The 24,088-nt window shown below is 37.2% G+C and overlaps 1 protein-coding gene across 5 annotated transcripts in view; it reads left to right on the forward strand.

Moving 5' to 3' along the window:
- Positions 1 to 24,088, forward strand: part of Wdr47 (WD repeat domain 47) — an 85,713-nt gene that overhangs the window by 26,946 nt on the left and 34,679 nt on the right. For 2 of the 5 annotated variants that reach the window (XM_074050847.1, XM_074050851.1), the window contains exons 2-6: positions 3,705 to 3,871; positions 6,787 to 6,870; positions 12,431 to 12,536; positions 14,955 to 15,757; positions 20,489 to 20,615. In XM_074050847.1, the coding sequence (XP_073906948.1) occupies positions 3,705 to 3,871; positions 6,787 to 6,870; positions 12,431 to 12,536; positions 14,955 to 15,757; positions 20,489 to 20,615 (1,287 nt within the window). The remainder of the gene's footprint in view (positions 1 to 3,704; positions 3,872 to 6,786; positions 6,871 to 12,430; positions 12,537 to 14,954; positions 15,758 to 20,488; positions 20,616 to 24,088) is intronic. The other 3 variants (XM_074050848.1, XM_074050849.1, XM_074050850.1) reach the window with 3 other exon arrangements.

Consider the following 24,088-nt stretch of genomic DNA (forward strand, 5'->3'; position numbering starts at 1 on the left):
AGGTCTGTAGAATGTTGTGGCGTCAGTTCTCACTAAGTTGTTATGGTTTGTACATGGTGGCGTGGGTGAAGTGTCCTCTAGATCTTCTAATTAGAAGAGAGTAATATTTTGTTTTGAGAGTTAAATTAGTATAAGTCATTCTTTTGCTAGTAAGAATTATCTGTAACTATCATGCCTGTAATCTCAGTTACTTGGGAGGCAAAGGCAGCTACTTGAGAGATTGAGGACAGCCCAGGCAAAGTTAAGGGAAACCTTATCTCAAAACCAAAACAAAGAAAGGGCTAGGGGTGTGACTCAAGTGGGATAGAATGCTCACCTGACATGTTCAAGGGCTTGGGCCCAATTCCCAGTACCACCAAAAAATAAATAAATAAATAAAATAAAAAGAATTATCTGAAGACTTAGGGAATGCTAAAATTGCTAATCAGTGTGCTCCAGGGAGATAGTTGTGAAATGTGATCAGATTTTTGTGGTGAGACTCATTAATTTTCTTGTGTCTTCTTTTGGACAAAGTCTATGAACAAGAGGAGCCCCAAAGCTTGAGGAATTGGGCATCTGGCCTATTGGGAGAGAGGTTTGTGGTTTATCTGTTTCCTGAGGTAGGCGTTTCCTTATTGTGGAAAGGGATTAGTTTACGCTGATGTCATTAAATATGCAAGTTGCATAAGTATCTTACCATGTTCTGTCTTGTTTACCCTAGCACCTTCTCTACTTAAGAATGCACTCATCTGCTGACAAGGACATTCTGGCTGGATATGTTTACACTTCTTACTATAAAGAAATTCATTTTTCAAAGACCAAATTCTGCATATGAGAGAGAACATGTGATACTTGTTTTTCTTGGTGTAGTTTATTTCACTTAATTCATTTTCCTGCAAATGACATTGTTTCATTCTTCTTTATGGCTAAATAATAGTCTATTGTTTATACATACCACATTTCCTTTATCCATTCATCAGGTGATGGATACCTGGGCTGATTCCATAGCTTGGTTACTGCGAATAATGCTGCTGTACACATGAGTGTGAGGTATCTGGATTGTATGCACACTTACATTCCTTCAGATACATGCCCAGGACTGGTATAGCAGGATCCTGTGGTAGTTCTGTTTTTTAAGGAACTGTATACTAATTTCCATAGTGGCTGCACTAATTTACATTCCTACCAACAGTATGTAAGGGTCCCTTCACCCCTCCATCTTTGCCAGCACTTGTTGTGTTGTTTTCTTGATGATAGCCATTCTGATTGGTGTGAGATGGAATCTCAAAGTTGTTCTGATTTGCGTTTCCTTTATGGCTAAGAATATTGAACACTTTCCTATGTATTTATTAGCATTTTGTACTTCTTTTGATAACTGTTCAATTTATTTACCTACTTATTATTTGGATTGTTTTGTTCTTTTGGTGATTAAGTTTTAGAGCTCCAAAGGATTAGATATTAATCCTTTAACTGATGAGTAGCTGGTAAAGATTTTCTTCCATTCTGTAGGTTGTCTGTGGATTCTGGTAATTGTTTCCTTTGCTGTGCCTTAGCTTTTCAATTTGATGCAATCTCATTTGTCAGTTTTGTTCTTCTTTCCTGAACAACAGGGATTCTATTCAGAACCTATTCTATTACCTATGCCCATATCTTCAAGGGCTTTCCCTATGTTTTCTTCTAGCAGTTTCAGACTTTGAGATATTAAGATCTTTGGTCCATTTTGAATTAATTTTTTTTTTACAGGGTGAGAGAGGGTCTAGTTTCAGTCTTCTACCTGTGGATATCCAGTTTTTCTAGAATCATTTGTTGAAGAGACTGTCTTTTCTCCAGCATATTTTTTTGGTGCCTTTGTCAAAAATCATATGGCTGTAGCTGTGTGGGCTTATTTCTTGATCTTCTATTCCATTGATCTATGTGTATGTTTTTGTGCCAGTAGCATGCTGTTTTTGTTACTGTGGCTCTGTGATGTAAATTGAAGTCAGGTATTGTGATATACCTCCAGCATCTCTCTTTTTGCTCAAGATTGCTTTAGTATTTATAGTCTTTTGTGTTTCCAAATGAGTTTTAGGATTGAGTTTTCTATTTTTGTGAAAAATGACATTGGTGTTTTTTTTTGTTTTGTTTTGTTTTTTGCAGGGCTTGAATTCAGTACCTCATCCTTGCTAGGCAGGCACTAGATCACTTGAGCCACTCCACTAGCCTGACGTTGGAATTTTGATGGGGATTGCATTAAATCTGGGGACTGCTTTTGATAGAATAGCTATTTTCACAGTATTAATTCTGCTAGTCCATGAATATGGGAGAGCTTTCGTTCTTCTACTTTCTTCTTCAAGTTCTAATGTTTTATAGTTTTCATAAGGAGGTCTTTTACCTCCTTAGTTATGTTTATTCCTAGGTATTTAATTTTTTGAGGCTATTGTTAATGGGACTTTTCCCCTGATTTCTTTCTCAGCCTGTTCATTATTTGTGTATAGACAAGCTACTGATTTTTATGGTGATTTTGTATCCTACTACCTTGCTGAAAGTATTTATCAGAGCTGAGTTTTTTGGCAGAGTCTTTAGGGTCTTTTAAGTATAGGGTCATATCCTCTGCAAATCGGGATGATAATTTGACTTCTTCCTTTCCTATTTGTATCCCTTTTATTTCTTTCTCTTTCCTTATTGCTCTGGCTAAGTAATTTAGCACTATATTGACTCTTGACTTTAGAGGAAATGGTTTCAGTTTTTCTCCATTTAGGATAATATTGGCTATAGGTTTATCATAGATAGCCTTTATTATGTTGAGGTACATTCCTTGTATTTCTGGTTGCTTCAAGACTTTTTTTTGTTTTTGTGGTACTAGGGTTTCATCTTGCCACTCCACCAGCCATATATATATGTGTGTATATATATATGTATCTACATATGTGTATATATATACATATATATTTGTATTTTGCCCACACTAGCTTCAAACCATGATCCTCCTGATCTTTGCCTCCTGAGTAGCTAGGATTACAGGTGTGAGCCACTGACGCCCACCTGGGGCTTTTATCGTTGAAGGGATGCTGAATTTTGTCAAAAGTTTTCTCTGCATCTATTGAGGTGATTCTGCTTATGTGCTGTCTTGTGTTTATTGATTTGTGTATGTTCAATCTGTCCAATGTGGGGCTTTTCTTTTTTGGGAGACTCTGCTGTGGTTTAATTTCATTGCTTGTTTTAGATCTATTTAGGTGGTTTATATATCCTCTTGGCTCAATTTTGGTGGGTCATATGCACATAGAAATTTATCAATTTCTTTTAGCTTTTGAATGTAGGATTTTTGAAGCACTCCCTATGATCTGAATTTCATTGGTATTTGTTGTATCCCATTTCTCTTCTCTATTTCTATTATTTTGGGCCTTCTATTCTTTCTTTTGGTTACTTTGGCTAGGAGTTTGTCAATTTTATTTATCTTTTCAAAGAACCCCAACTTTTTGTTTTCATTGATTCTTTGTATGGTTCTTTTAGTCTCCATTACATTAATTTCTGCCATTACATCTACAGTTTGGTTTTTTTCTCAAGATATTGGGGACTGAATCCAGGGCCTTACCCATGCTAGGCAAGTGTGACCTCATTTTCATAAGTTAATTTCACTGCAAAATTCCTAAACCAAAAAAATTCCTAAGAAAACTCTATCATTTCTAGGTAGTTAAACTTAGCCATAAAGCAATAGGACTAACTTTGTTGTTTTGTTTAATATTTAGGTTCTCAACATGACGGCTGAAGAAACAGTGAACGTGAAAGAGGTTGAAATCATTAAGCTAATTTTGGACTTCTTGAATTCAAAGAAGCTTCACATTAGTATGTTGGCCCTTGAGAAAGAAAGTGGAGTCATAAATGGCTTATTTTCAGATGATATGCTTTTCCTGAGGTATGATTTCATTATTACTGTAAAGTTTGTAGCTCCTTCAAAACACTATTAAGTATTAATAAGGTAGTATGTATAATACAGATAGAACTTTATCATCATGAAAGGCTATGTAAGTACATGTTTTAAAATATGTTTTTATAATGGAACATTTATAAAATATTCTCAATGTTTCCTGTAGAATATTTTCAGTAATAAGATTCAGAGGTCTTAAGTAAACCAGTAATAATTCTATTGTGTTTGTGGCATCAGCATAAAAGATACTTGATTAAGAAATCAGAGTTTCAGGAAAGGTAAAGAAAATATTTCTGAAATACCATTTTTTGGGCCATAAAGATAAAGCATTCATTATAGAAATATTCACCATTGAGAAAGAAAAAAAAAAGAAAAAAAATCACCCTGTCACCCAGAAACACTTAGATTCCAGTGCATGGTTAAAAAATATTACCATTTGTTCTACTTACAATTTAGAATTCTGTCTTATCCTTTAACATCACAAGAATTCTCTGTGTGATTGCAAATTTATACATTAATAATTTCGCCAGGTGCTGGTGGCTCACACCTACAATCCTAGCTACTCAGGAGGCAGAGATCAGAAGGAATGAGGTTTGAAGCCAGCCCAGGCAAGTTGTTCCTAAGACCCTGTCACTGGTGAAGTGGCTCAAGTGGTAGAGCAACAGCCTAGCAAGTGTGAGGCCCTGAGTTCAAACCCTAGTACTGCCCCCAATAGTTTTTCAATTTAATATCATAATAGTTCCCCTATTTTTAGATAGTTTCCAATTTTCTTAAATGCTCTACTGGGCAGCATTTATATGTGGGACTTTTTCTGTATCTTGGATTATTTCCTTAAGGCAAAATTCTTAGAGGCAGAATTGCAAGGCAAAGGGAATTAACGTGTTTGCCAAAATGGAAAGCTAAATATATCCCAAGTGAATTGGATGGTAAAAGAAAGCCCCACATTCCCAGGCAGAAAAGTATTCTATTTTTATAAGATAGCAAATATTCTTGACCAGCAGTGCATACATGCTCTTATACAAAATGAAATGTTCCTAACTCGCAGGAAAAAAAAAAGAAGTATAAAAAACACAAAGCTTTATTATTCTGGACACTAAAACTTGTTGCACTTCCCTGTATTTTGTGTTGTTACCTAGCCCCAGGGAGCTTAGTCAGTGATGTAGCTAGGAACTAGTATTGAGGCAGTATTCTGGAATTCAGCACTGGACCTTAAGTACCCACCAGGAACCTGTAGGTTTATAATGAAATTTTACTGGCTTGAGGTGAAATGAAAAGAATTACATGATAGTAAGTTTTTCATTAAGCTGGCCTCTGAAATTGTGTCTTCCTTGCTTTTTAATATTAAAATGTCCCTTTATAAAATAATTATGGTTTGTATTGTTGTTGGTTATTAGCATTACTTCTTTGCAGAATAAAATGTTGGCAGTCCTATGTAGATATTCCTGTCCATCCTTCTGTTTTTAAATTGTACTGAATTAAAAAATTAAAAATAGCTGGGCATAGTGGCTCACATCTGTAATCCCAGCTACTCAAGAGGTGATCAGAAGGATTGCAGTTTGATTCCAGCCTGTCCAGAAAGTTTGCAAGACCCCAATAAAGCTGGGTGTGATGGGCCATGCCTGTCATGTCAGCTACGTGTGAGGCATAACTAAGAAGGACGGCAGTTCAGAACAGCCCAGACAAAAATGTGAGAACCCAATCTCAAAAAAAACTAAAGCAAAAAGGCCTGTGAGTATGGCTCAGGTTGTAGAGCTCCAGTCTAGTTAAGTATAAGGCCCTGAATTCAAATCCCAGCACTGCCAAAAAACATCTAAAATAGGGTAATGATTATCATAAAAGAAGAAAAATAAGAATGCCCTGTACCTTTTGGAAATTCCTATAAGCCACTTAAAGTAGGATAGACTTGTTCTCATTCCTTGCTGAACCTCCACCCCCTACCTTTTTTTTGTTTGTTTGTTTGAGACAAGGTCTCTGTATGTATCCTAGGCTGACCTCGAACTTTCCAGGTACCCTAGTCTAGCCTCAAACTCATGATCCTTCTATCTTAGCCTCCCAACTGCTAGGATTATAGGAACGTACCCCCACTTCTGCCTCTCTGCTATTTTCTTTCACAAGACATAAATTTTAGTGTCAAGTTCCACAAGGATGTAGAATACACAATTTAGAGCAGAATTTCTTAATATTGGCAACTATTTTTTGGTGTTACTTGATTTGAACTCAGGGCCTCAACTCTTGCTAGGTAGGTACTCATACAGCTTGACCCACTCCACCAGCCCAATATTGGCAACTATTAACATTTGGGTCAGATAAATATTTGTTGTGTGTGGGTGTCCTGTATACTGTAGAATATTTAGCACCATCCCTTCCCTCTACCCGGTAGATGTCAGTGGTACCTCCAGTTGTGACAACCAAAAGTTTACCCTGGGAGGTTTGTGTGCAAAATCATCCCGCAAATGAGAACCATTGATTTATTGGAGTAAAATATACCCTACACTGGTTCTTTTTTTTTTTTTGCGGTGTTGGTGATTGAACCCAGGGCCTTGTGCCTGCTGGTCAGGCACTCTACCACTGCGCTTGACAAAAGCACAGTCCCTGGTTCTTAAATAATAGGGACTAGAATAGGTACTAGCTTTAAAACTGGATGATGAATAGGGAAGTGGAGGGAGTTTTAGTCTTGGCCTGTAGTTTTCATAGAGGTCAAAACCACATCTATACCAACATGAGAAGTGGTTGGAGATTCATAAATTCTTTTCATATATGTCATGCTGTTGTTTTCATGTTTGAGTAACCAAGTGTTAATCTCATTATGGGTTTTGTGACGATTTAATGCTATTTTGTCTTGTATTCTGTCATCTGTTAGTATAGCCTGAACTTGATAGTACTCTGGATTTTTCTTTTTTTAGGCAGCTAATCCTTGATGGTCAGTGGGATGAAGTTCTTCAGTTCATCCAGCCTCTAGAATGTATGGAAAAATTTGACAAAAAAAGGTAAGAGTTCATCAGAAGTTTTGCTGCCTTGTCATTGTTAATACTTAGCAAAAAATAAGCAAAGGATTTAAAAGAAGACTCAGCTTTTCCTGGAAAACTACCCCTATCCTCTCTTATATGTAATATGTATTTCTTTTTTTATTCCTTTTGGAAGGAAAGTTTTTCTCATTGGTTTTCAGCAGATGGATGATGATGTACTTGAGTATGTGTTTTTTGTTTTTTTTTTTAATTTCCTGCGTGGAGTTTGCTGAACTTTGTGGACCTGTAAGTTTTTATTCTTAATATTTGGCAAGTTTTTGGCCATCACTTCTTCAAATTTTCTCTCTACCTTTCTCTTTTTTTTGTGGTACTGGGGATTGAACCCAGAGCCTTGAGCATGATAGGTACTTTACCACTTGAGTTATGGCCTAGCCCTTTTGTTTTTATTGTATTTGTTTTTGAGACAGTATTATTACCTTTGCCTGGGCTGGCCTCAAGCTTCTCATCCTCCTGCCTCGAGTATCTGGGATTATAGGTGTGTGTCACCATGACTAGCATCTGTCCCTTTCTTTTCCTTCAGAGATACGATGTTAGGTAAACTGATTTTTGTGACACAGGACTAAGGCTTTATTATTTAATTGTTTTGTGCTGCTGGGGATTGAACCGTAGGTAAGTGTTCTACCACTAAGCTACACCCATGGCTGCCTTTTTTATTTTTATTTTTATTTTTTAAGACAGGGTCTTTTTATTAGCCCAGAGCCTCTCACTTGCTAGGCAGTAGCTCTTCCATTTGAACCACATCCCCAGTTCTTTTGTTTTTAGCACTTTTTTTCAGTTGGGGTCTCATACTTACTTTGCCCTGGCTGGCCTTGGACCACAGTCCTTGTACCTTTGTCTCCTTAGTTGTGGGGACCATAATGGTGTGCTACTATTACAACTTGTTTTCAAGCTAGAGTTTTGATAAGTTTGCCTCAAATTGTGATCCTCCTGTCTCCATCTCCTGAATAGTTGGGATTACAGGCATGAAACATCCATGCCTGGCACTCCACCCTCACTTTTAGGTTATTATTTGCCCCCCACCCTGTTTTTTTGTTGTTGTTGTTTGTTTGATTTTTGCAGTCCTGGGGTTTGAACTCAGAGCCTTTCACTTGGTAGGCAGGTGCTCTACCACTTGAGCCATGTTCCCAGTAACCTCCTCCCCTTTAAACCATTTTTTTCTTTGTATTTTTTTGTCTGAATTATTTTTCTTTGTTGGCTAGCCACCCATGGCTCATGTCTATAATCCTAGTTACTTGGGAGGCTGAGATAGGGAGGATCAAAGCTCAAGGTCAGCCTGGGCAAAAGACCCCATTTTTCAAAATAAAAGTAAAATGGACTGGAGGTGTGGCTCAAGCAGTAGAGTGTCTGCTTGGCAAGTACACAGCCCTGAGTTCAAATCTCAGCATCACCAAAAAACAAAGAAAAATTCATTGACTCTTTTATTAGCAATCTGATGATAAACATTGATTTTTTAAAATTTCAGATATTGTATTCACCATTTCAAAATTTTCTTTTATAACTTTTCTATCTGTTCATTATAATTACATTACCTTTAAGTACTTGAACATAAATAGTAATAGCTTATTTGCTAGTGTAGTTGTTGTGTGGTAATTTGAATTTCTACTCATATCAGACTCAGTTTTACACAATTGCCTTTTTTCATAACTATTATATAGGTCAACCTTCCCCCCATTTTCCCCTCTGCTGCAAACATCTATTCATTGTAGACTTTTTTTTTTTTGTACTAGGGATTGAACCCAGGGCCTCAAACTTGCTAGGCAAGTGTTCTGTCCCTTGAACTATACCCCTGTAGATGTATTCTTGAGACTGTGGATTCTTTAAAAAGTGCAAACTTTCTTCATTCCTTTCTTTCTTTTTGGCGGTTCTGCGGTTTGAACTAAGAGCCTCCTGTTTGCTAGGCAGGCAAATGAACTAAGAGCCTCCTGTTTGCTAGGCAGGCAAACTGTAAATTTTTATTCAAGCAAGTAGTTGATTAGCCTCAAAATGCAAATTTTGTCTGCCCTCTAGTGGACACCAGCTGAAATTTTTTTCTTGGTTGTTTTTACCTGCTATCGTTTTCTTTAGGTTCCTTGGAGTCTCCTTTGCATCTTAACACTAAAGGGGATAAGGAAAGATTTGGGCATCTGAGTTTATACAGTAGATGTTAGTGCATTTCTTGCTGTGGCTTCCTCTTTGTTTTTGAACTTAGGGCCTCATGCTTGCTAGGCAGGTGCTGTACAACTTGAGCTACTCTGCTAGCTGAATTATTTGCTCTGCCTGGCTTCAAACTGAAATCCTCCTGATCTAGGAAATCCTCCTCTAGCTAGGATTACAGGCATGAGCCACTGTGCCTGGCCTTGTGTCCCTCTTTTTTTGGATTGTCTTCTCGCTTTTTGTCTACTTGGACAGTACCAAACTTTTTATTGACCCTTTAGCCCTGCAAACTTTAGCTTTCTGCTTGAGTTCTAGCTCATACTTGTGGATTAGGGAATGTTTTCAGTTGGAAAGCCTTATGCCCTTGTATTTTACCCCATGAAGTTCTCTGTTTTTAGTAATTGACTTCTAAGGGCAGGAGGTGTAGCTCAGGCAGTGCCTAGCAAGTGTAAAGTCCTGAGTTCAAACCCCAGTACCACTTGACTTCTTGCTAGTGCTAGTTTTTGGTTGGTTGGTTTTTAACATGTTCAAATAATTATTTTTTGCATCTTGTATTTAGAGTTTAGCACTGTTATCTCCAGAAAGGTTAGTCAGAGACAAGTTACTCTGTCATTACAGAAGTTGAATCTCGTATTAAATTTTGATGCACTGTTCATAGCATGCTATTTGATAACTCTTTGTTTTTGTACATTTAATCACCATACTCCTGATAATCTCTGGAAGAGTCAGGTTTTTTTGTTGTTGGGTGTTATTTTGAGATGAGATGTTTTATGTTAGCCCAGGCTGTCCTCCTTGCGCTTCTCCTGCCTTAGCATCCTGAATGCTGGGTTACAGGCATGAGCCACTGCATCTAGCTCTTTAATTTCTAAAGAATGTGGCAACTGGTTACCATCTTATTAATAACAGGGTTTCAAATATTTGACCAGGAAACACTTTTCATCTCTCTAAACAACATAAACCTAACTCTTTACAGTGCTATAGCCCCATTAATGACTATCTGCAGTTTTTACACTGTGCAGTCCAAACCTTTCGCATTTGGGCCTTTTAGAGCAGAGCTCCTCATACAGCACTGGGATGTTGTTATGACACTTGCTCTGATTCTGCTGGTCAGGGTAGAAACTAACTTGTGTAGTTCTAAGAAACCTCCAGGTGATGCTGATACTGCTCAGAAATTGAACATGTGTTGAGTTAACAAGGTATTAGAGGATGAAAAGAGATAAGAAATTAAGGTTAAAATGAGTGGGCCTGGGGACATACATGTAGTTCAGTGCTAGAGTCCTTGTCTGCCTGAATGAAGCCCCTGGGGGCTCTATCCCCACTGCCAAAAAAAAGAGAAAAAAAAGAGAAGTCATATTTTCTTCTGTCCACAGGATGGATGGACCTTACAGTGTATCTCTTGTTAACTCTCATGTATTCTTTCCACCTTAAACCAACAACTACTAACCCAGCAGGTTTGGCTTTTGTCCCTGCATGCAGACACAGCCAGTGATCTCAGAATCATTTTTTTTTTTTTTGAGACAGTGTCTCACTGTATAGCCCAGGCTGGCCTTAAACTCAATCCTCCTGCCTCAGCCTCTAGAATACTGGGATTACAAGTGTGCACCACCCTTCCTGGCTAAGAGTCAGTTCTTATACATTTTTGATTTTACTCTCCATACCTTCCGGTAGTATTGGTTTTATACTCCTTCATGATCTTGCTGAACTCTGTACTTATTTCATACAACTTATTAGATAGCCCTCTTGAAGGCAGAGGTTTTGTTTTATTGGATGTTTTCTGCTATAGTAATGGCTGAAAGAATGAGTGAAGGTTTTTTCTTCCAATCCTTAGGAAACACTTTAATGTGCTTTAAGTACATTAAAGGCATCAAAACTTTTGATTATTCTTCCCCTACCTGAAAAATTCCTGTTAAAACATTTTAAGTCTGTAGTTATTTTGAGGATTTTTAGAAATGTTTATTTCATCCTAACTTTTCTGCTTCATTTCTATTAGAATTTATTTATTTATTTATTTATTTATTTGTGGTACTGGGATTTGAACTCAGGTGCTCTACCACTTGAGCCACTCTGCCCTTATTAGTTAAACTTTCCTAATGTTTAATGGGGAAAAAGAAGCCAGGCATAGTGGTACCTGCCTTTGCCTTCTGAGTAGCTAGGATCACAGGTGTACACCACCATGCTCAGCTAAAACCTGGATTTTTGTGAAGAATAAATACTGGAGTGTTAAAATGTGGTTACTTTTTTTTTTTTTTTTTTTGGTGAGAATGGGGTTTGAACTCAGGGTTTTACACTTGCAAACCAGGCACTCTACCCTACCACTTGTGCCACACCTCCAGTCCATTTTGCTCTAACCAGAGCAAACTATTTGCCAGGCTGACCTCAAATCACGATCCTCCCAATCTCAGCCTCCCAAGTAGTTAGGAGTGAGCCAACATTGTCTAGCTAAAATGTGGTCACTTTTTTTTTTTTTTAAATTCAGTACTGGGGCTTGAATTCAGGGCCTTCACCTTGAGCCACTCCACCAGTGCTATTTTTGTGAAGGGTTTTTTGAGATAGGGTCTCATGAAGTATTTGCTGGGGCTGGCTTCCAACCTCAGTCCTCCTGATCTCTGCCTCCTGAGTGGCTAGGATTACAGGTGTGAGCCACTCGCCGGCTGTGATTGCTTTTGACTAAAATTACTTTGATGTGATAAGGAACTTAGTGGAATATTTTAAGAATTTTCCAAAGGCAAAGTTTTATTTACAGTAACTTGTAAGTACATTCAACTTACCAGTCATTGGAAAATTAATTTTTTTTTTTTTTTTGCAGCACTGTGGTTTGAACTCAGGGCCTCATGCTTGCTAGGCAGGAGCTCTTACCACTTTAGCCGCTCTGGCAGCTCTTTTTTTGTGATGGGCTTTTTTGAAATAGGGTTTTTTCTGAACTATTTGCCCAGGACTCGCTTCAAACCGAGATCCTCCTGATCTCTGCCTTCTGAGTAGCTGGGATTATGACCGTGAGCAACCAGTGCTAGGCACCAGAAAATTAATTTTCAAAATAAGTTTCTTCTAAAAAAAATAATTAGTCCTTAAAACAAAGTTAGGAAAGCTGGTGATATAATTCAGTGTTAGAGCACTTGTCCAGTACTAAATAAATAAAAAAACAAATGCCTATTTAGTTACAGAAACTTGAGTTTTTTCCTAGTCTTTAATATTGCTATCATTTAGTTCTGCTTTTTTTTAATTTTTTTTCCTCTTGAGACAAGTTTTCACTTAGTAGCACAGGCAGGCCTCAAACTTATGATCCTCTTATCTCAGCCTCCCAAATGCTAGGTTTATAGGCATGTACCATCATGCCTGGCATCATTGAGCTTTTTAATGATTTTAATGGTTCATTTTTTATTTTTCACAGGTTTCGTTATATTATCCTGAAGCAGAAGTTTTTAGAAGCTTTATGTGTTAACAATGCAATGTCAGCAGAAGATGAGCCCCAGCATGTAAGATTTTTATTCCTGAAGGTTTGCGCCATAGTCTTGTTTTCAGTTCTAAGTATTCTATTCACTAAAACAAAAGATTATCATGAGTTTTCAACGGTTTTATCTGTAGTGCTGTTAAACTTGTTGTGTGATTTAGGCCAGGTGATGTGTGAATAGCTAGGTGATTGAGTGTGTTCCTCTCTGGTTTAAGGTAAGTTAGAGACTTGGTGACTCATCATTGCTTCTTTTAGTCTAAAAGTGGGTATGTTTATCTCCTTTCTCTGTCTTTTTGTATATTCTTTGATCCGGAGGTAGATTTTGATGGAATGTTTATATTTATGACTGTTTGAATTCAGTGATATTAAATTCACTTTGTTTGGAAAGCTACTTTTAAAGTTTCAGTATTAGTAACGTCACATCCAAAACCAGGTAAGCTTTTTCCTGAGGGGAGGGGCCTTTTTTTTTAATAAGAGAAAATGTTTTATTGGGTTTTTTATTTTAAACATTTTATTAGCATATATTAGATGTACAGAGGAATTCATTGTAGTAGTTTCATATATGCTTACAATTGTCTTAGTTAGGTTCACCTCTGCCATCTCTCTCCTTCTACCCCTCAGTTAAAACAATTACAACAGGTTTCACTGTTCTATTTCATATAAATATATAAAGTCCATCAACTACATTCACCTTGCTTTATCCCCTCCACTCACCCTCCTCCCTCCCACAAGTACCCACTGCCTCACAGGACTGTTTTACAATCCTGTCCTTCATTTTTTGAGTGTTTTTTTGAGACAAAGTCTCACTCTGTAATCCAGGCTGGCCTGGAACTTGAAATCCTGCCTCTGCCTTTCAAGTGCTGGGATTACAGGCATGCCTCCACCACACCCGTTGCAACTAAATTTTTATTAAGTTTCAATAAGTGTTCATTGAAGTTAACTGTCATTGTGCTGCTATAACAACATGTGGTCAACTGAGTGGTTTATAAACAATAGAAATTGATTTCTCACAATCCAGAAGCTGGGAAATCCAAAGTGAAGGTGCCAGCTGATTCATGAAGGGCTTGCTCTTTGGTTCATACATGGCACTTTATACCTGTGTCCTCACATTGTGGAAGAGGCTGCCTACCACCTCTCTCTGAAGTCTCTTTTATAAGGGCAATAATCCCATTAATGAGGGCTGAGCCTCATGACCTAATTACTTCTCAAAGGCTCCACCCTCCTAATGCCATCATCATCTTGGGGATTAGGATTACAGCATATGCATTTGGGGCAGGGGTAGACAAACATTCAGATCATAGCAAAAACCAGTGGGGACTTTCATATATAATATGAAATGTTGGCCAGATAATTATGTTTAGAAGTGGAAAAAGCACTGGAATGAGCAGGAGATGCAACTTTTACTCTGTTTTGTCACTAACCAGTTGAATTATCTTGATTAAATTTGCAGTCTAATTTTTCCCAGATGTAAGATAGGGAGGTAGAGCTAGATAAAGCTCTAAGGTACCTGACAATACTCACTACACAAATTGTCATAATTCATCTCTTAACTAAACTTCCCTTTGTTCTGTCTCTGTACTGTTTTTGAAGTAAATAAATTACATATATTTCCTTTTCTTGATTCCATCAAAATTTGTTCTAAGGCAAGTTGGGACTCAGAAAATGTCTCCTTCATTTTGGGTAAGCCAAATAATATCTTTTGTAAACAAGTAAATATTCACTTCTAGACAGCTTAATTTTTCTTCCTGAAAAAATTATCCATTTGAGCCATGCATGTTGTATGCCTACAGTCCCAGCACGAGGCTGAGATAGGAGGATCTTGAGTTGGAGGCCAGCCTGGGCTACATAGTGTAAGACCCAGTCTCAAAAAGTAAAATAAGTCAGATACAGTGGTTCGAGCCTGTAATCCTAATTACTTGGGAAGCAGAGATTGAGAGGATCACAGTTCAAGGCCAGTCTGAGTAAGATATTCTTGAGACCTCCCTCCCCCTTCTCAGCCAATGGCACCTACCTGTCATCTCAGCCACATGGGAAAGCACAAATAGGAGGCTCTCAGTCCAGGCTGGCCCAGGCATAAAGTGAGGCCATAGCTCAAAAAGAACCAATGCAAAAGGGCTGGCAGTATGGCTCAAGTGGGAGAGCAAGTGTGAGGCCCTGAGTTTAAACCCCAATACTGCCAAAAAAATGAGTTAATAAAAATTATACCTTGAAAATGATAATTTTAAGCTTGATTAATTATATTACAGATAAAACTTTGTACTAATTAACTGAATTATTTATTATTTCTACTTGTGAAAACATTTTGGTCCCCAAATTAAAAGTTATTACATATTCTACAAATTACATGTGTATTCTGTGGCATTGGACTTTATCCTTTTTACTGTCTCTCATATTTCACTTTTTATTTTGAACATTTCCATTTTGTCTCTTTTTATAGTCATCATTTATGTATTTTTTTTTACAGTTGGAATTTACCATGCAAGAAGCTGTGCAATGTTTACATGCTCTAGAAGAGTACTGTCCTTCTAAAGATGACTATAGCAAGCTCTGTTTGCTCTTGACTTTGCCTCGTCTAACCAATCATGCAGAATTTAAGGACTGGAATCCCAGCACTGCACGAGTTCACTGTTTTGAAGAGGCTTGTGTCATGGTTGCAGAATTCATCCCTGCTGACAGGAAGCTAAGTGAGGCTGGCTTTAAAGCAAGTAACAATCGTTTATTTCAGCTTGTAATGAAGGGCCTACTTTATGAATGCTGTGTAGAATTTTGCCAGAGTAAAGCAACTGGAGAAGAAATCACAGAAAGTGAAGTACTTCTTGGCATCGACCTTTTATGTGGTAATGGTTGTGATGATTTGGATCTGAGTTTATTATCCTGGCTTCAGAATCTTCCTTCTTCTGTCTTCTCTTGTGCTTTTGAACAGAAAATGCTGAATATTCATGTCGACAAACTTCTGAAACCTACAAAAGCTGCATATGCAGATCTTTTGACTCCACTTATCAGCAAACTTTCTCCCTATCCATCTTCCCCAATGAGAAGACCTCAATCAGCTGATGCCTATATGACTCGCTCTCTGAATCCTGCGTTAGATGGCCTCACCTGTGGACTAACCAGTCATGATAAAAGAATCTCAGACCTTGGAAACAAAACTTCTCCAATGTCACATTCCTTTGCCAACTTCCATTATCCAGGGGTACAAAATCTCAGTAGAAGTCTCATGCTTGAGAATACAGAATGTCACAGTATTTACGAAGAATCCCCTGAGCGGTGAGCATTTGCTCATAAAAATTAGGAAATCTCCATAGGTGTGAGATAATCGGATAATAAAGTGTGCTTGTGTGTGTGTGTGTGTGTGTGTGTGTGTGCGCGCGCACGTGTGTGTGTGTGTTTCTCAATGTTCAAGACCCTTTTAAAGTTCTTAAAACTTCAGAAGTGTTTCAAAATATAAATAATTATAAGAGAAAATATTTTATGCTATATATTTCTGCTGGTTATAAAGGCAATAGATGTGTTACGAATAAAATTTGGAAAATGAAGAAAAAACGTGAATTAAAATCCCACCCAGTCTCAACTTAGATGACCAGTATTTCTTCTATGAATACATCTTTTAGATTGGAAATGTACTGTGCATGTTTTCAGTTCATTTTTTTCACTTGAAAGATCATGAATATTTTCCATATTCCTAAACATTTCTTAAGATGAATGATTAATGGGAAACTTGCAATGTTCTATTGCATAACTACATCATAAATTCAGTTCCCTTTTGTAAAACATCAGGTTGTTTCCACTTCTGTCTCCTGTAAATAGTACTGTAGGGAACAACTATGCATAGAATTCTGATTTCCACATTCTTTTATGGTGGTACTGGGGTTGGAACTTAGGACTTCATGCTTGCTAGGCAGGTGATCTACCTCTTGAGCCATGCCTTCATCCTTCACTTATTTTTCTTTTTTTTTTTGTTGTTGTTTTTTGTTTAGTGAAAATATACATACATATAAAGATGTCTTAAAGGCACCACTCAGTTTTTCCTTTAAACCTGGCCTGATTGGTAGTTTATTTCAAGGGTCAGACAAGTTTTTGCCCTGCTTTTCCTAGAAACTCACTGGGACATATAGATGGTTTCCTGTACTTCCTAGTGGGTACTATGAAATATGAGTGTTGACTAAAATAGGTTTATTTCATGAAAGATCATATCTAACCCTTTTTATATTACATAGGATAGTTGGAGGCATTTTTTTCAGAGCAAGGGGCACTGGACTCAATTTCTATTAAATTAGAGCAAGTGGAGATCTTTCAGGCATAAGAAATACAGGATAAATACATAGGGAAGGAAGCATTTTCTGTTAAGTTGCTTGTGAGGTTGCTTTGATGTTCTTTAGAGGGGAGCATCTAACTACGCTCTATAAAGTGAGGGAATTCCTGAAGGTTAGGGGGACTTCTCAAGTTATTTTGCTGCTTTTATTTCATATTTGAAAGATAAAGATGATATCGATAAAAATGATGAGTACAATTTCATGTAGTAATATCCTGTTTAAATCCCAAAGGAAGCCCAGCTCCATGGCTCATGCTTGTAATCCTAACTACTTGGGAGGCTGAGATCAGGAGGATTGTGGTTCAAGGCCAGCCCAGGCAAATAGTTCGGGAGACCCCATCTCCAAAATAACCACAGTTTAGGGGTGTTGGTGGTATAGGAATGAGCATAGCTAGCTGCCTTCTAAAATAAGTGGTAGTACACCTGCTTTGCAAGTGCAAAGTCCTAAGTTCAGACCCCAGTCCCATCAAAAATAAATACATTTTTAAAAATATTCCCCAGGAGTAGGAGGACTTAAGCATTGGTAGAGACTATTTTGAACTTTTCTTGGATTTTCCAGCCCTTTAGAGAAAATTCTTATTTTCTGGGGTGCTGGGCTTCAATTCTGCAGAAATTGCTGGTATTCTTCCCAGTACATTAGATGACAGAAGCTTCTTAGCAGTATATGAAAAACATGTTTGAATTTGTACATCAGTAGGATTGTGGGATTTTTGTTTCTGTTTTACTGGCAGTGCTGAGGTTTTGACAGTACTACAGTTTGAACTCAGGGCCTTGTACTTGCTAGGAAAGGGGCTCTCCCACTTGATACATGCCCCCAGCATGGTACTGGGGTTTTGAACCCAGTCCTCATGCTTGGTAGGCAGGGACTCTACCACTTGAGCCATAGCCCCAGGCCTTTTTGCTTTAGTTGTTTTTCAAATAGGAGCTTGGATTTTTGTCCTGGCCAGCATAGCTGGGACCACAGGCACACACCACCACATCCAATGTATTGGATGAGATGGGCTTTTGCTAACTTTTTGCCTCAATTGTCCTTGAACTGTAATCCTCCTGATCTGGAATCAGATCCAGCTAATCTTCTTGGAATATCTGGAATTACAGGTGTGAGCCTCCATGCCCAGCAGAATTGTCTTTTTTGAGATGGAGTCTCACTATGTTGCTCAGGCTGGTCTCAAGTTCCTGGGCTCATGTTATCCTCTTGCTTCATCCTTCTAAGTAGTTGGGAGTACAGGTATATACCACTGTGCCCACTGTCTTTATAGAAAGAAAGGATGCCCAACAGTCCAGCTAAATCTGACTGCATAGTGCTATTTCCTAATAAAGTAGTAGGTATTGAGTAATGCCTAGATAAAGATAGCAAGAGGTGGAGAATAAGTTATTAGACCATTACAGAACGAACAGAGGGAGAAAATGTGACATGTCAGAAAATAAGTAATATATGTATTAATCAGCTGAGTAATAGCCATAATTCAGAAAATACTTGTCATGCCTCTGAAATTGGGAAATTTATGAAGCAAAACAGTATAGAATAATGAATAGAAGATAGCCTTTGAAGTCAGACTCGGGCTTGAATAATAGCTTTTTCATTTAGCTGTGTGACCTTGGAAATGTTACTTAGTGTGTTCCTGAGTCTCAGGTACTTCCTCTATATGATTTGGTGTTGACTTGCAAAATGAGATTAATCCAGTAGAATGGCAGACATGCGATTGGTGCTCAATAAATGTAAATTTCTTCCTTTCATAGCTCTTGGCTTGGTGAGAACAGTGTGTCAAAAGAACTGCTAATGAAATGCTATGGATAAAGCACAAACATTTACTTTGGAACAAGTTAACTTGTTTCTGAAAACATTTTAGGTGTAATTTAAAAATGTGGGAAAGCTCAATTACATCAGTTGTGTAAAGATGCATGAAGAGACTCCTATTTGTGTTAATACTTGTTTGAAGCCAGAATGCATTTTAAAAATACTTCGGCTTTTAGTGTGTGGTAAAACCAGGATGCAATGATTAGTCTACTATGGTTAGCAAGAAGATAAAGCATGAAAGAAAGATTTTTAAGGGATTGTATGATATTTTGTAAGGGTATCTTTTCACTTGAGCAGAAATAAACACAAAATAGAAAAATCAGTTGAAATGTGTAAGTTTGAGCTACTTAATGTGATAATCTCAAAATTGAAGTATCTGCCAGTTTAGGATAACATTGGATTTGGAGTTCAAAAGTCACTGGAGAAAGGGTAAGGGGTGAGGGATTTTTCCCTATAGGAGAAGGGGATCCTTGACTCAATTCCCCAATTACCCATGGGACCCACAGGCTCTTGAATTCATTGATGTAAAGAATTTTAAGGAAGTCACAAAAGGAAATTCTCAAGGTCTAAGGTCAGCAAAGATCCTTTAGCAAAGTAGGACAAAGCAAGGAGAAATAGAAAGGGAAAAAGAAGCACCCCTGATGTGCAGGATGGGAACTAAGAGGCTCAATGAGAGATCCTTGTCCCAGGGATATTTATACCATTTAATACTAAACTGTGAAGCCCAGCCCGAGATTCGTGGTCACCTAGTCACTTTCCACTTACGCTGTCTTGATATTGTTGCCCAAGCATGGAGACAGTAAAAGTCTCTGGTGGGTTTACAATCAGAGGGCCTTGTGTCACCAGTGGTTATTTCTTGTGGTCTTTTCCTGAGTATTCTTCCTGGTCAAAGATTTACTAAAACCAGGCACCTTCTATTCTTGGACCAATTTACTCATGTCAGGGAGTTGTATCTCATTTAACATCTAAAGAAAGGGAGAGTGATGGAAGGAATGCAGGTGAATACGTTCTTGAATAGTTGATTCCATTTCTTGCTGCTTTAGTGATTTTTAGCCCTAGTCTCTGGCTCTTAGTTTCTGACTCTGGCTTCGTTTCTAACATTGTTTTATTTCTTATGATTTTTATGGCATTGGTTGCCTTATGTGTCTGGTCTCAGAGAGACCTGGATTTAAGTTCTAGCTCTATTTACTATGCAATTTTAGGAAAAATACTTGTTTTTTAGATTGTTTCCTCCCTGAGAAATGGGGGTTATAACCTATTCCACAGGTTATTGTGCAAATTAAATGAGATAATGTGTATAGAAGCTCTATAGAAATTACAAAATTAAGTGAAATATTACTTTATGGATCTCTACTTCCTGAGTAGTTGGGATTATAGGTATATACCACCATGCCAGGCTACTACTAATTTTTATACTGATAACTATGCTGTCTTTCTCTATAAATGTACATCCTATCTGGACATAGTGGAATGCCCTGCAAGTTCAGCTACTTGGGAGGCTGAAGTGGGGCAATCGCTTGATCTTTGGAGTTCAAAATCAGCCTAGGTATCTTAGTGAGACCCTGTCTCAAAACCAGACAAAATCCCTAAAACAACTCCCTAAAAGAACATACTATTTTTAAAACCCTTTTTTTAGGGCTGGCAGAGTGGCTCAAGTGGTAGAGCACCTGTCTAACAAGCATGAGGCCCTGAGTTCAAACCCCAGTACCACCACCATCAACAAAAAAAACCCTTTTTTATAGTTAAGGGGAGAAAGGAAAGTAAAAAATCTGTTTTGTGCATTTGATAAGATAAACGTTAATTTTTTTAGACTTAAAATTCCCTAACTAAAATATATTTTCCTTCAATTTCACCCCTGATTTTTTGATTTCTTGTACCTTTCTGGAAGAAGTGATACACCTGTTGAGGCACAGAGACATATCAGCAGTGAAGTTTTGGGCCAAAGTTCAATTTCTGAAAAGGAGCCTGCAAATGGAGCACAGAACCCAGGACCGGCTAAGCAGGAAAAAAATGAGGTAATGCTTACTGCACACAGTTTTTTCAGAGCTATTCTCTTTGTATGGGATAATATCATTTGTGTATAGAGAATCGTAAAATTTTTTTCTGTTACTTAGAAGTTGGAAAGCGATTAGCTAGACTTTCTTACTGGAAGAATATATGGTGTACATATTTGTTATGTATATTTTGTCACATTTTTAACAGGTGATTTATTAAAAATCTAAAATACCATAGTGGACATTAATTTTACATATTTTAGGACCCAAATAATTGCATTCACATTAAATGTGCCTAGTTTGCATTTTAAAGGCATACTCTGTATTTTACTTACTAGTATAAGTAAATACTCTGTATTTTACTTACTATATATAAAGAATTTGACATTCATAATATAGAATAATACTTTTATCTAAGTCTAGAGCTTTGAAAGGAAATTGTATTGTCAAGTAGGATAAAAATTTTATATAGTTGTTGAATTTTTTTCTCTTTTGATTTTTTATGAGACAATGTCTTGCTGTGTAACATAGGCTGGCCTTGAACTCTATGTGGTTCAGGCTAGCCTCAAACTTTTTGTGATCCTCCTGCCTCAGCATTCCAAATGCTGAGATTGCAGGTGTGTGCCATCACACGTGATGATGGCACATGCTTGAACAACTGAGTCAAAGAAGAAATCACAAATGAAATTGGAAAATTTCAGCATATCTTAATTTGTGGGATGCAGTGAAAGCAGTGCTTGAAGAAAATTTGTAGGTGTAGAGGCTTATATAAGAAAGAGGAGCTGGGTGTGGTTGCATACACCTGTAATTCCAGCCTTGGAGAGGCTGAGGCAGAAGGATCCTAAGTTTGAGTCTAGCCAGGGCTATATATCGAGACCCTACCTCAGAAAAGAAAGATATCAGATCAGTAGACTAACTTTATGGATTTTAGGAACTAGAAAAAGAAGAGCAGTAAATTTTTTGGGGGCATGGACTAATTTGTATCTCTTCATACTCATATTCTGCATGGTCTATATATAGTACTTCAAATTTAGATATGTGACCTTAAATTTAACTTTTTAAAAAAAACTGAAAGGTCATTAAAATTTAAACTGTTTAAAAATTAAACAACAACAAAAATGCAAACTAACCCAAAGAAGGAAGGAAGTAATAAGGAGGGAAGATAAATAAAATAGAGAATAGAATAGGGAGAATGAATAAAATCACAAGTTGGTTCTTTGAAAATATTAGCAGGGCTAGGAATGTGGTTCAAAGGTAGAGTGCCTACTTACCAAACACAAGGCCCTGAGTTCACATCCCAGTACTGCCAGAAAGAAAATATCAGGAAAACTGACAAACCTTTAGCTAGACTGACAAAGGAAAAAAGAGAAGACAACTTAAATCAGAAATGAAACTAACGACATTACCACTCACCTTACAGTAATAAAAAGAATTATAAGAATATAGTACTGTGACAATACAAACCAATAAATTAAATACACTAAATGAAATGGAAAAATTACCTAAACTAATTCAAGACAAATTAAAAATATCAACAGACTTCAAGTAAAGAGATTGATCAGTAATCAGAAACCCCCAACAAAGAAAAGCCCAGGATCAGAGGGCTTTACTGATGAACTCTATGAAACACTTAAAGAAGAGTTGGACTTGGGATATAACTTAGCAGTAGAATGCTTGCCCAGCACATACAAGGCCCTTGATTTGATCCCCAGCACTGCAAAGGAAAAATAAAAAGGAAAAAAAAATAGTTAACACCAAATCCTTTTCAAATGCTCCCAAAAGGTAGACGAGGAAAGAATACATCCTATCTTATTCTTTCAGGCTAGCATTACCCTGATACCAAATCCAGATGAAGATACCACCAGAAAACTATAGACTAATGTCCTTTAGAGCAAAAAATCCTCAACACTATCCTAGCAAACCAAATATACCAGCATATTAAAATGATTATACACTGTGACCAAGTGGGATTTATCCCGTGATGCAAGAGGTTATTCAATATAAGAAAATCAATGTAAGATATCATATTAATAGAATGATGGGGGAAAAACCCACATGGTTATCTCAATTAATGTATTTGACAAAATCTAATACCCTTTCATCAAAAAATACTCTCAGAAATCTAGGAAAAGAGAACTTTCTCAATATGGTAAAAGGCATTTATGAAATACCCACAGGTAGCTCCATAGTCATTGGAATAGAAGAAGCATAAAGACAACAATGCCAACTTTCACCACTTCTATTGAACAATTACTGGAAGTTCTACCCAGACCAATTGGAAAGAAAAAGAAATAAAAAAATACCCAAAGAAAAGAGCTGGGAGCATGGCTCAAGTGGCAGAGTGTCTGCCTAGCAATCCATCAGACCCTGCATTCAAACTACAGTACCACCAAAACAAAAATAAAGATACTAGAAAAGAAAATGTAAAGGAGCTGAGTGCTCGCAGCTCACGCCTGTAATCCTAGCTACAAGAGGATCATGGTTTGAAGCCAGCCTGGGCAAATAGCTTGCAAGACTCTATCTTGGGGTAAAAAAAAAAAGCCATCACAAAAAGGGCTGGTGGAGTGGCTCAAGGTATAGGCCCTGAGTTCAAATCCCAGTGATACCAAAAAAAAAAGGAAAGAAAAGAGAAGAAAGTAAAGTTATCTCTTTACAGATGATATGATCCTGTGTATAGAAAATGCTAAAGTATTCACAAAAAGCTACTAGAGTGAATAAATTTAACAGTTGCAGAGTAAAAGATCAACACACAAAAATCATTTGTATTTCTAAATATACTAACCATGAACAATTTGAAAAGCAAATCAAAATCATTGCATTTGTGGTAGCATATAGAAAGGTAAAATACCTGTGAATAAATTAAGCCAAAAAGATGAAAGATATGTACACTGAAACCTACAAAACATGGCTGAAAAAAACTTAAGACTTTAACAAATGGAAATACATCTGTGTTCATTGATAGGTATATTTAATATTGTTACTATGTCAGTACTACCCAGTGCAATCTATAGATACAGTGTAATTCCTATAAAATTTTCACAGTCTCTTTTGGAAAAACCAAGGCTTAAATTCATATGGAATTGCAAGGGGTCCCAAATAGCCAAAAGAGTATTAAAAAAGAATAAACTTACAGGACTCACTTCATGATTTCAAAACTTGCTGCAAGGCTACAGTAATCAAAATTGTGGTACTTTGATAAGGATAGACATATTAACTGATGGAATAAAATTGAGAGTCCAGTAGTAATCTCATATATCTATAGCCCAATTGATTTTTAGCAAGCATGCCAATTGCATTCACTGGGGAAACAATAATCCCTTTAACAGATGGTACTGGGATAACTGGATTTCCATAAGTAAAAGGATGAACTGGTGTGTCTACCTTATACCAAATACAAAAATTAACTTAAAATGGATCAACCACCTACAAGAGCTAAACCTATAAAGCTCTTAGAAGAAAAAATAGGGATAAATTGTCATGTCCTTGGATTTTAT

This window comes from Castor canadensis, chromosome 12, assembly GCF_047511655.1.
Source record: "Castor canadensis chromosome 12, mCasCan1.hap1v2, whole genome shotgun sequence".
Taxonomy (NCBI): domain Eukaryota; kingdom Metazoa; phylum Chordata; class Mammalia; order Rodentia; family Castoridae; genus Castor; species Castor canadensis.